At 48.5% G+C, this 13584-nt stretch overlaps 1 protein-coding gene across 2 annotated transcripts; it reads left to right on the forward strand.

Moving 5' to 3' along the window:
* The first annotated feature begins 4651 nt into the window (after nucleotides 1–4651).
* LOC133924272 (scarecrow-like protein 34) lies at nucleotides 4652–7815 on the forward strand. 2 transcript variants are annotated; one of them, XM_062369736.1, is made up of 3 exons: nucleotides 4652–4788; nucleotides 4949–7526; nucleotides 7614–7815. In XM_062369736.1, exons 1-2 carry the CDS (start codon nucleotides 4667–4669, stop codon nucleotides 7425–7427), a joined length of 2601 nt encoding a protein of 866 aa, XP_062225720.1. In that variant the 5' UTR covers nucleotides 4652–4666; the 3' UTR covers nucleotides 7428–7526; nucleotides 7614–7815. The 2 variants fall into 2 exon arrangements, with proteins under 2 accessions (XP_062225720.1, XP_062225729.1); XM_062369745.1 differs by having other exon boundaries at nucleotides 4678–4832.
* The last annotated feature ends 5769 nt before the right edge of the window (nucleotides 7816–13584 follow it).

A 13584-nucleotide genomic window follows, 5' to 3' on the forward strand; every position in this document is an offset into this window, starting at 1 on the left:
GGGTACTCAATAAGCCATATACTACTTCAAAATGTTGATAGATGCATATAGGATAGCTTCAAGGATAAGACTTTATGGTTTAGTTTTAAGCACAAAGCAATTTATGCATATATTCAATTGTGTCCTCTACTGTTGATTTTAAAACAGTTTAAACAATAATGCCAAGTACAAGGTATATCTGAGGGGCTTCCGGTCCTGGGAGAGGCTACACCTCGCTCCACAGTTCATTTCATTATCTCTGGTGTACCTCTAGTACCACACAGCTCTTGACGGATTGAGCCATCAACCTCATCACACGGACATCTAGTCCACACACTCACTCATCAAAACGCACACAACCGGAGTATAATCAAGCTGGGCCTAGCCACACACGTGTGTAGATGCGCGCGAGTTGACAGGCGAGCGCACGGTGGAGTGGAGCAGCAAAGGGGATCGACGGCGAGTGATTGCGGTGGCATGACACTGGAGAGCTCGTCGGAGCGGGGTTTCCGTTGGAGTTCGATGACCACGAATACATGCTGGCACGTGATGGGGATTCTGTTTGGGGGCTTATCGACGGCGGCTCGTGGTCGGAGCGGTGTTAGTCGGCGGCCGAGGTTTGACTAGAGCGACGGAGCATGGCTAGTAGCGGATCTTCACTGTCCACGCGCGATAGATACCCACAACCTACGTCTACAGCTGCTACGCAGCATAACGGCACGAAAGCCGACTCAGAAGTGTTGCTAAGAGGTCACCGGCTGTGAGCTTAGCGTGGTGATGGGGAAAAACTCCTGGCCGCATGCTGCTAGACGACAGAAGGGCTCTAGGATGATGACACGCTAGCTAGGAGGGTGCACGAGGGGATAGGTCCATTCGCCAAGAGCCCGACTGGAGCCCGCCCATGTTGGAAGCCGAGCCGCTCCGCCGCCATTGCTCCATCGCATCACCAGTCATCATCTAGCTTCTTGCCGTCTTCGAGCTCGGTGAGCATCGACGACGACATCCTGGTACTCCTCGACTGCTTGCGTGGGGGGGGGGGAGAAACGACGATGATGGAGCTACTACGGTGAGTAATGGTGACGGTGGCGGCACGGTGGCAGTGACGAAGGTGGGGAAAGAGAGGGAGGGAGGTCGAGCAGCTCTATTTATAGAGGGAGGGGGCGCACAATAAGACGGTGCGACACATCGCGCTGTCCTAGATGAACAGGATGGCAGGCGGTGGCGATATTTCCCCCGGCGTGCACAGGCGAACAGGCCAGGGAGGCGTGTTGGTGGGCCGAGCGTGGGAAGAGGAGAACAGCCGGCTGGCCCAATCGATAGGGCCATGCAAAAGGGAAGAGGGAGAGAGATTTGGCCTAGGGAGAAAGAAAAAGGGAAAAAGAAAAAATGGTTTTGGGATAAATTCAAATGGAGTTTTTAAATTTAGATTTGACTTTGGACTTGCCTAAATTCAAATTGAAATATTTGAATTATGATTTGGATTTGGATCTTGAGATTCGAGAGAGGATTTGAATTCAATTGATTCAAGCTAAAAGAAAACTAAGAAAAAATTTGAATTTGAGAGACTTTCAATTTCAAATCTCCACTCAAAGAACAATAAAATTAATAAACCAAATGCATCTGAATCAATTAATGGCTGGAGAAGTTTTATAAGTTAATTTAATACATTTTGGAATAGTTAGCCAAGTAATACTTTTTAATGTACACATATAACATTATTCTATACCTAAGGTATAGAATATTATTCTACACCTCGAGCCGGACAACAATGTGAACTACCTAGCTTCCTACCATCCCGACCGAGCCAGCGCCCCCGCCCGATCGCGTCCTCCTCCTCTCCTCACCGCATCCTCCTCCCGCGAGCACACCTTGACCGCATGTTCCCTTGAGAAAACCAACCGAACCAGGTGCATCATCTCCAAGCTCAGTAGCAAAAAAGTTACTAGTGAATCCATGTCGTAGCAAATCCCAAGTCATTGTAAATCTCCTCAGTAGCCATCCAAGTCATAATTAAATTATTCAGTAGAAATTTGCTATGACTTGGTATTATTGAATCTAAGTAATAGAGTACTAAAGAAGGAGAATTACTGAATCCAAAAATACTGAAGAAAAGAAAAGGTAACTACTGAATCATAAAATGGAAGACCACTGAGCCCATATCATAGCAAAATTCTTCAGTAGAACCGTAGAGTACCGAAGAAAAAAAGACTACTACTCAAGCTTGCAAGGGCGACTACTGAATCCCAACCATAGCAAATTGACAAATTCTAACCCTAGACTACTGAAGGAAAAAGATTTCTACATAATGAATGGAGGATTACTTACAAAAAGATTTCTACATAATGAATGGAGGATTACTTACAAAAATAAGAACTACTAAAGCTCAAAAGGATGACTATTGAATCCAGTTCATAGCAAATTTCAATATTTAGTATAATTTTTTGATGTCTCCGGATCATAATAAATTTCTTCAGTAGAATCCTAAGCTACTAAAGAAAAGGAAGGAGGACTGCTGAAGGAAAGGAGCAAGACTACTAAAAGGAAATGTTGACTACTGAATGAAAATTAGTGAAGGACTACTGATCCATGTTATATCAAAATCTATAACAAGAAAGATACTACTCACATTTCAATAAACTACTGAAACAATCTAGAGGACTATTTAATCCACACTAGTGAAAAAATCTAGAAACTATTGAATCCATGCTATAGCAAATTCCAACATTATTTCCAAGTCATATTAATTTTCTCAGTAACTTGTTTATGAATCTTACAAATTGTTCAGTAGTTATATGGGCAGTCATATGTAAATTTATTCAATATTTTCGATGATATGGAGCTACTGAATCATTGGTAAACTTTGAGGCTCCTGTGAGCCCATGATTCGTGACCTCCTGTGAGCCTCAACGAAAATGGTCACTACAAGTGCACCCAATGGCGCATGCTGAACCAAACATTCTAGTCAACTGCAACATCCATGTTTTGTGTTGGTCCAACATCAACGAGCGGTGAGCAACTCCGTGCATAGAAACTTGAAGATGCCGTCGCAGACGCTCAGAGCTCGCTGAGGCTGGCCACCTTGGATAACCAGTACACAGAGCTTGTAGATGTTGTTGGGTAGCCATTCTGGACGCGGATCCTCAACAGGGCGCATGTGATGGCAGACACAGGACGGGCAGGCTAGATGCGTCGCGATGGGCTCAGGACATGCGGAGCGATTGAGATCCTCTGACTTCACTCATATGTGAAGTCAGTGACGTCAAGTGGATCTGAAGATCACAGATGAACAGTTCAGATTTAGTGCTACAGTATTCGATAAACAGTAAAATCGTACTACAGTACATATAATACAGTACCAACTGCAAAATATTGTTCAATCAGACTCAGGGCCTGGATTCTGAAAAGCAGCTTATAAAAGCTGGATTGTTAAAAGCTGGATTGTGAAAAGCTTTTAGACTGTAGATTCTAAAAAAATTTAATGGACATTTTAGTAAAATGGACTTTCACAATCTATCAAAAGCTGAGGAAAACCAGCTTATCAGATTCTCACAATCCAACCAGCAGATTTTAAAAAGCTATAACCAAAAGCTGTCTGTTTGTTTCAGCTTCGGATTATAAAAGCTGAAAGCCAGAATCCGAAGCTGAAACAAACAGGGCCTCAGTTTATTGTGTGCTTCTGACTTCACGTTGCTGAAGTTAAAGAATCTTGATCCAGAACAGAGGGGGCGTGTTGGAGCTACCGTCAGCCAGAATCTCCTTTTGGTGCTTGTTAATGGATCTCGTAGCTCCATCATCACTCTCGTATGAGGCGTGCCGCTGGACACATGAGGAACGAAATGAGGTGGCTCAAGAGGGGAGCGGGTCGAACTGTCTCGTGAGTTTTAAGCTTTTCATCCATCCCTACCGGATATCCCCGTCCTCAGATCCGCCGCTAAGTGATGAGTGTATGATGATGTGGTGGGCCTGCCTTGCACGCCACGTGTCGGTCGGCTGCCACCGTTCCTCATACCGGTCCGCGTTCGTATGTGGAGCCCGCGTGGATAGCTCGGGACCACCACCACGTGGCCGCCGAGAGCTTGGTGGCCAAAACAACCGATCCGTACATTGCCGGATCCGGTCCACTCGCCGATGTTCCCACCACCCGCGCGGTGCACACCAATCACGCCATTTACAAGTCTAGGGAGATTTTTTTCTCCCGCAAACACGCGACGATGTGCCTCAGTTGCGCCTCATCAGTGTGCCGCGCGGAGAGCCGTCGAGATGCTAATCCATCAACGCAGGTGCGATCTGAGCCGTCCGACACGCGGCAATCGCGAAACCGATACCAACAGAAATATTTCTTTTAAGAAGGTCGCCGAGCTGCCGGAGCAGTTAAAGTGTCAAAAGCCAGTCGGGTCTCGACAGCCGATGTGCCGGTGGGCCCAGTCCCCAACAAATAACCAGGCGGTCCACAGACGCAGTCCACCCACCCCAGATCGTCCTTACGGCCCAAATAGTCTACTTCCACGAACCTTCCTCCCCGCAACAGTCCACCCCTCCGTGAGCCCACCCCCGTACACCGGATCCATCCGAGCCGTCCACCGCAACCACCCGCGCGAGATCGTACGCCGCGGACCGTGGACAGAGCGTACGGGCCGCCGGACGCGCGCTCGGATGGGTGTCGACATTCGCGCATCCGCTTAATACAATGCCCGGCCCGGGCCAACCAGCGCCTCTCGAAAAACGCTGGCCCGCGTCCGCCTCCTCCGTCGTTTCCTCTACCCCTCGCGTCTCCCCTCCCTTCCCGTCCCGAGTCGCTCGCGGTCGCAAGTAAGCACCTTGACGAGCTCGCGCATCTCCACGACTACTCCGTGGTCCGTACACCCGCTGATCAGCCGGATTAGTCAGCCCGTTTCAATCCGTGGACTTTGATGTCGCTTTTTGAGTTCGAATTCTGATTCTTTCCGTTGTATTTCTGTGCGTTTGCAAGGTCGCGGCGTGTGTGGCTGCATGCTCTGCGCTGGTGGTGGTGGTGGTGGTGGTGTTGCGGTGCGGGGTACTTGTCGATGGTCATGGACGCTGGGCTGCACGAGCTGTGCACGCTGCTGCCTGGATTCAAGCGCGACGGCCACCTGCCAATCTACCCCCAAATCGCGGCGGCCGCCAATGGGTTCACGGCGGAGGAGCTCGAGTCGCTGCTGTTCCTGCCGCCCGATGGGATTGCCGCGGGCGGCGGCTACCTGAATGTCGCGCCTACTACTGTGGTTCCACCTGCCTCCACCAACCGCGCGTCGCCGCCGAGGGATGCCTCGGCCGCGTCGGTGGCGGCGGGGCAGCCGGACGACTCGGAGGTGTTCTCGGACATCGTGCTGGGGTACATCAACCGCATGCTCATGGCCGAGGACATCGACGAGAAGTTCGAGCACTACCCGGAGCACGCCGCGCTGCTCGCCGCCGAGAAGCCGTTCCTCGAGATCCTCGCCGACCAGCCCCCGAGCTCCGGAGGGAGCGCGGTCGAGAGCCCCGGCGGCAGCAGCGTTGCCAACTCTTGCAACAGTCTCGGCTCCTGCAACTGCGCCGCGGCGTCCGATGCTGTCGGCGCGGTGCAGACGCCGGTTTCCGAGTTCCCCACGGCCGCGTTCCTGCAGCCGCCGCAGCTGTATCGGGATCTGAACCCTGGGAGCAGCGTGGTGGAGGCTGACGGCTCGTGGCCGTACGACCCGACGGAATTCTACCAGCTGCGGATCAACCCGGTGCCTGAGACCCTGCTCTCGCAGTCGCCGTCGTTCGCGTCATCGAACGGCAGTGGTGTTACATTATCGGACGGCTTTGAGTCGTTGTTGGGCTCGCCTGGTGTCATGCCGGATGTTGGCTTGACTTATTTTGCCGTGCAGAGCCAGCAGGCTATGCAGTTCTGCCGTGGGCTTGAAGAGGCAAGCAGGTTTCTGCCTGATGAGAGCAAGCTTGTGATTGATCTTGAGACGTCGGCATCTGTTGCAAACTTGCTGGCTGATGTTAAACGAGAGAGGAACTTTGTGAAGGTGAAGACAGAAAAGGCAGATGTTGAGGCAGCGATTCGAGGAAAGAAGCATTTCTATGGTGATGACTTGGATGCAGAGGAAGGGAGGTGCAGCAAACATTCAGCACCGGCTATTGACACCGACCACCTTGTGCGGGAGATGATGGACAAGGTCTTGCTATGCAACGGTGAGACGTGCTCGAAGGGCGTCAAGGAGCTGCGTGAGGCCCTGCAGCATGATGTCGCGAAGCATTCAAATGGGGGCCATGGCAAGGGCCGTGGCAAGAAACAGCCCAAGAAAGAGGTGGTTGACTTGGAGACGCTCCTCATCCATTGTGCTCAGTCTGTGGCCACTGATGATCGACACAGTGCCACTGAGCTCCTGAAGCAGATCAGGCAGCATGCATCTCCCAATGGTGATGGTGACCAGCGTTTGGCACACTGCTTCGCCAATGGCCTTGAGGCAAGGCTCGCTGGTAACGGGAGTCAGATTTACAAGTCCTTTACAGTGACACGGTTTGCATGTACTGATTTGTTGAAAGCCTACCAGCTTTATTTGGCAGCTTGCCCATTCAAGAAGATCTCACATTTCTTTGCCAGTCAAACAATTATGAATGCTGCGGAGAAGGCCAAGAAAGTTCATATTGTTGACTTCGGCATATACTATGGTTTTCAGTGGCCGTGCCTCATTCAGCGGCTATCTACTAGGCCTGGTGGCCCTCCAAGACTTAGAATCACCGGGATCGACACGCCTCAGCCTGGTTTTCGCCCAGGAGAGCGTATAGAGGAGACAGGAAAGTATCTAAAAGATTATGCTCAGACGTTCGGTGTCCCGTTTGAGTTCCAAGCCATTGCATCTCGATTTGAGGCTGTTCAGATAGAAGATCTCCACATTGAGAAGGATGAGCTGCTGATTGTCAATTGCATGTTCAAGTTCAAGACGTTGATGGACGAGAGTGTTGTAGCTGAGAGTCCAAGGAACATGGTCTTGAACACAATCAGGAAAATGAACCCACATGTGTTCATCCATGGGATCATCAATGGATCTTACAACGCACCATTCTTCGTGTCACGCTTCCGGGAGGCCTTGTTCCACTACTCTGCTATCTTTGACATGCTGGAGACAAACATTCCGAGGGACAACGAACAGAGGCTGCTCATTGAGTCAGCCCTGTTTGGGCGAGAGGCAATCAATGTGATCTCCTGTGAGGGACTGGAGAGGATGGAGAGGCCGGATACATACAAGCAATGGCAGGTGCGGAATCAGAGGGCTGGCTTCAAGCAGCTGCCGATGAACCAAGACATCATGAAGCGTGCAAGGGAGAAGCTTAGGTGCTACCACAAGGACTTCATCATCGACGAGGACAACAGGTGGTTACTGCAAGGGTGGAAAGGGCGCATCTTGCTGGCGCTCTCGACATGGAAGCCAGATCACAGATCTTCTTCCTAGTTTCTTGAGCTTACATGATTGCAGAGTAATGTAAATGGAGACTTGTTCATATTTTTGGATGCTTGGGCTGATTGTTCCTGGACTGCAACATGTAGCTAGGTAATGCTATTTGAACTACTGATAAACTCAAAAATGTTTTCACTATCTTATATTGGTGACATGACCCATATATCTCTTTTCATGCAGATGGACCTGACTATTCCTGTGGTCTATGCGTGTTAGGTATGGCCAATATATGGTTAGTTTTGGCCAGGAACAGTTGGTGCATTCTTTGATGGAGCAGGCTAGGTATGTTAATTATGCGGTAAACCTAGGATTGTTTCATATATGGACCAGTCTTGTATTATATTTCCTCCCGATTAATCAGTGCTGTCTGAAGTTTTCGGCTTGTTTGGTTCTTCAATCTTTCATGCACCTTATAAGCTACTAGCCTTTGACTAGTTAGGCAAGTGATGCTATCATGGACTTTCTATTATCGGTGAAACATGACCAGTCAAATGGAAACACTTGACATTTGGATGAACACAGCCATGTGCGGAATTGACAATTGGGTGTGTTGAGACTGCATGGATCTGCTTCGCTCGAGGCAGAAATGGAGTCATGGCTGATGGTTACATGATTGTACCTAGAACCTTGGCCACATGTGCAGAAGACTAGCATCTCAAGCTAGAAGGATTCAAATTACTTCGTCATACTGAAACGTCTAGCCCAGACGGCAGCATATGGCCGTCGTTTGAGCATCTACAATATTGCTCGGTAGTCGGCAGTCTGAACTGTCGACACGCGTGAGATGGCACGCTTGTTTGGGCTTTGGCACCGCTGATGCCGATCGCCCGCATGGACATCACTGTCTTGTGATGAGTCCAGAGCAACTGCTGAGTTGGAGCAGCCAACTCTGCCGTATGTATCGTCGTGTCCTCTGTCGTCATCAACAGGAGAACAAACAGGGAGAAAAAGATGGGTCCAACGAATCTACGCACGCCTGCATTACAAGGAAGAAAAACGTAAAAAACAATCTAACAGCGATAGTTGCTACAGTGAGTTTTTTTAAAACGAAAAGGTAGGATATCTGTCTATTTTATTGAGTAAGGAGAGATCGAGATCGGCCACGGTTTATACAGATAGAGAGTTACATTGGCTCAATCGATGCAAGATGTTTTGCACCATCAAATGACCATAGTCTGAAGTCTTCTTTAATTTTGGCAAATGTTGCGGCCGAGGTTGAAGCCTTGTGCCTGAAGATGCGTGTGTTTTGCTCATTCCATAGGATCCAAGTGACTAGCATCAGAGTGTATTTCATGGCTTTCTTAGGAGAGCCAGTGTCCTTAGTGATAGTAGTCTACCAAGCATGCACAGTCCCAATAGGAATCCAAGAGTCTGGAGCAAGACCCGGTAAAGAGAGATACTGTGCAATGGAGTCCCAAACTTGTATGTTGAATCTGCATTCTACGAAAATGTGTAGTGTCGTCTCAAGAGTGTGCCAACATATGGAGCAATAGACATTGTTCTTCCACTATTGTCTAGCTAGTCTGTCAGAGGTTCAAAGGCGATTCTAAAGGGCGAGCCAAGCGAAGAGCTTACATTTTAGGGAGCCCAAACTAACCAGATTAGCACATGGAGGTTTGTCTTTGTTGATTCGACAAACTGTGCCTTAGGTGGAGCTTGTCGTATACTCACTTTTGCCCATTAGCTTCCAAGCGATATCATCTTGGCGGTTTGGCCGCAGTTGAGTAGCGTTCACCTGCACCCATAAGTGCACTAACTGCTGGAGTGCTTAAAGGTTCAGACGATGTGATGGGACGTCACGTAGCCATGACTCCTCTAGTAGGGTGTCTTTCACTAATTTGTTCTTGGCCTGGAGTTGTTGTAGACATCGAGTGCGATGTCCTTTGGCATTCAACCTCGAAGCTAAGCTGCCTGCCAAAAAGAAGTCTTGGAGCCATCCCTGAGTGTGATGGTAGTTGCCGCTGTAAAGAGGTGACAATCAGTTTGGTCGCACGGGATCTCTATGCCCACCCAGGGTTTATGGTCCGCCTTCCATTCTTGCCAAAGCCATCGCAGCTGAAGGGCCCTCGTGAACCCCTTCAGGTTTAGGATTCATATGCCTCCCGAAGTCGTTGGTCGTGTGCACCGCTTCCAGTTGACCTTACATCCACCCCTCCCCCCCCCCCCTTGTGATGGCCTCGTTACCAGCCCACAAGAATTATTTCCTTTTTATCGATTAACTGGAGTGTCCCCTTTGGCACCTGTATGGTGGAAGTAAATTGGCTGAGAGGATAGGACTGACTTGACCAAAGTTAGGCAGCCTGCAGATGTCAGGTTCTTTCCGCTCCATGTTGATATTTTCCTAGTTGCTTTGTCAACCAGTGGTTGAAAGTGAACTTTGCGCAGACGTCGGGTTGAGAGCGGCATGCCAAGATATTTGATCAGGAAATGATATCGCACAATAGGTAGACCTCCAAGTGCCTGATCAAGATCGACGTCCTCGCATCTTATCAGCGTGACTATTGTTTTTTGGAGGTTCATCCATAGTCCAGTGGCCTCGCCGAAGCAGTGTAAGATTCGTGATAGGGAATCAACATCCTCTCGACTTGGCGAAATGAAGATCGCTGCATCATCAGCATAAATTGAAGTTCGCAGTCTTGCAAATCTTCCTCATAATGGAGTTAGGAGGCCGACTGCTGTCGCTTTGTCCTGGATAGTATTTAGTGGGTCGACTGTTAAAATGAAAAGAAGGGGCGAGAGCGGGTCGCCTTGCCTGAGCCCACGACCATGGTGTATCGGCGGAGAGGGGATGTCGTTCGTGAGAACACGCGATGTCGTGGTTGAGAGAAGCAACATAACCCAGTCACGCCACCTTGGGGGAAACCTTTCTTCTGCATGAGGTCGAGGAGGTGGTCCCAACGGACCGAGTCGAAGGCTTTAGCGATGCCAGCTTGAAGAGTAGCGTCGGGGTTTTTGTTTGATGCAATTGGCGGCAATCAAAGAGTCAGAATCTTAGATATGATTTTGGCCACCACGTGAATCAGGCTGATAAGCCTGAAGTCTGTAACCCTCTCCGCGCTTTCTTTCTTTGGGATTAGAGTGATGTTGGCCGTATTGAGTAAGGGAATCGGTGAGTAGCAGAGGCTATGGAAGGCCTTGATGACCGCGTTTAGGTCGTCCTTGACGATGTCCCAACAAGCCTTGAAGAAGACCCCAGTGAAATCGTCCGGTCCTGGAGCCTTCTCCGATGGGAGTTCCTTGATGGCCTAGTGGATCTCATTGGTTGTGACGGGGTCTTCTAGGTGACGTAGATCATGGGACGGTAGCTATAGCATGTCCCAGTTCACGTCATGCTGGCGTCCCAGCGAACTGGCCATGACCGATGAGAAGTGTTTATAGATCTCTTGCTCTAGAGATCACCTTTAAGTGGAAGTATCTCGTGGTTGCGTCTCTCACCCAGATGTTAGTAACCCTCGATTGTTGGTATCTTTCTGTGACAACTAGGTCCAAAATTCTTCTTTTAAGTTTATGGTGAAGCTGAAACTCCAGTTGGGTGAGTGTCCGGCTCTCTTACGCAATATATAACAGTCAAATAACTTCCGCGCCATCTACAGCTTCAACTTTGCGTCAGAGATATGCTTCAACTCTAAATTCTAAGATGATGTGCTGTTGTCGTGAGCCGGTGGTAGAGGATGTGACATGGCTCTTAATGAGAAGGTTGCTCAGCCCATTCTTGCCGAACCACTTCAAAGAAGCCTGGTATTTTAACCCAGAAATTCTTGAACCTGAAGGTCCAAGGTTGCCTTGAGCCGCTTTGATTTGCAAGGAGAAGAGGACAGTGGTCAGAGAGAGAGATGTGGATAAGACATGCAGGACATGGTGTTCGAAATTCGTGTCACAAGTGGCGTTGCAGAAGACACAGTTAAGCCTAGCCAGGGTTACATTTTGTCGCTCGTTGCTTCACGTGAAGGATTCAAAACTCAAGTAAACTGAAACAAAAATAAACAACACAACATATTGGTGGTATCAGATGTAGCTTGCAACAAGTACATACCAAGAAGAGCCCAACACAACACTATCAGCATAGCAACAGGCCGTCAGCAATCACTGCAGAAAGTTACTGCAGCTCGGCGTTCGCAGTTACGGACAAGGCAGGTCGTCGTCGCCGTTGGCGCGAACGAATCAGGCGCATGCCACGACGCTGGGACGCCGAGATATAGCCGCAGCGCACGCCCAGGCGCTTAGGTGGGGTCGCCAAAAAATATGCCGTTCACACTAGGTCATCGCTCACCAGGCTGCCGGTTCACTGAACCTGCAGATCAGCGAGACATCACATCAATCTTAGCACGAGCGAGGGGATCGACACAGGAGAGATAGTTGCGCGGCACCCAGAATTTTATACGATTCCGCTAGATTTCGCAGGATCAAACTCGAGTGCTACGTGCCATGTGGTGCTGTTTTCATTCGGCGTCGTGGATTGGGCAGCCACAGATGTACTCGCAACTTGGGTGATGGGTCCCGGCGACAGTGCGTTTTAAGTAGTTGAGCACAGGTGCCATGGCGTGACACACTAAACGGCAAGCTGGACATTGCGTACAAAATGATGTCTCTAGTCGAGTCGTCTCTGTGCCGTGGTCATGTGAAGCAGGGGGGGGGGCCGAGCATTCTGTGGCCTCAACCGTCAACATGCGCGTAACATGTATAGTTTTGTCTGCCCATAGGCAACTGCGAGGCAAACAGAGAGTAAACTAGCATGTCCAGTTGTACGCGGAGTTGAAGTGTCGATGTCCCAGGAAGCCTATAGAAGCTTCGCCTCGGTCAATGGCGGAAGAATGTACTACTATCGTTGTCTTCCTTGCTCCATCCATCCTTGAAAGTGAAATGAATATTTTTACTTGTCACTCTAGTTTTAGAGTAGTAAATTTGACCATATTTTTTTTTAAAGATTCATAAATACTTAAAAATATATAATACTAATAATATTTGTTTCATAATAAATCTAATAATATAAAAGTTTTAAATATCTATAATCTTTCTAAATGCGTAAGATTAAACTCGTTACAGTAAAAAACAGTGACAAGTAAAGTGAGCGACTATATACTTAAAAAAATAGAGTGATACTGTCGCCAACTTGGCCATGACAAGACTCGTACAGTCGTACGACGCAGGCACGACCCCACGGGCGTGGTGAGGAGAGCGAGGCTTTGCAAACTGCGAGACGCTCCACGCTCGTAGCCTTCCGTTGACACCAACGGAAGCAATGTACAGCTAGTTCATTAGACGACTCGGGCCACGCCCTGAACAGAGTGAGGCGGCCCGTAATAATTGGGCAACCGTTCACTTGATTTCTGGCCATACTCCGCACGGATCTAACTTTGTGGGCTTGGATGGGACGGCCTTCCACTCGGCTGCTTCGATGACCCGAACGGCCTTCAAATAGGAGCGTGCTATCTCCCGGGCGCGCGTGAGCAGAGGAAGTCACGCTTCCTCCAGATAGCTCAAAAACTTCCCCTTTTTGGAAAGTTTTTTCGTTTTTGGAGAGTTTTCTAAAATAACTTTTCTAGCTCAAAGTTTTGAGAGGTAGTTATCGAGAAAAAAATTTGAGAAAAAAATAAATTTTTTTGAAAAGTTATCGAGAAAAAATTATCAATAAAAAGTTTTATGTGGATTGCGACTTAGACTGTTACGTGGGCCGCCGGTTGCATGCGAGTTCTGTGGGTCGCTCCCTCGGTTGCGCGCGAGTTAGGATGCTCGTGTGCAACAGTGAAATAAGAATTTCGCTTCAAATATTCCGTTGATTGGTGGATTTTTCACTTTCTACCGCTGGGGCCATAATGGCTTGTCGCCCTTCCAACGGCGATTGAAACATATACTTATGATTGTTTTAAATGGATACACATATTTACAAATATTTGATTTTAAAAATATATACAAATCAATAATTTAATGCCATGTTTTACAGGTTCCCGAGTCCCAACCAATTTACTTAATGTAGCGTGACATAACAAGGTACGCGCTGCCCACTTTTACTTGATATGACAAATTTTAGGTATGTCATACCGTCATTAGCAACTCTAAAAGAACTTAACATGGGTTACTTTCTGTATTAAACTTTTAAAATGTACTCAAGAGTTTAATACAGACTTGGTAACCCATGTTTGATTTTTTTTTA

The sequence above is a fragment of the Phragmites australis genome, chromosome 1 (assembly GCF_958298935.1).
Source record: "Phragmites australis chromosome 1, lpPhrAust1.1, whole genome shotgun sequence".
NCBI classification, from domain to species: domain Eukaryota; kingdom Viridiplantae; phylum Streptophyta; class Magnoliopsida; order Poales; family Poaceae; genus Phragmites; species Phragmites australis.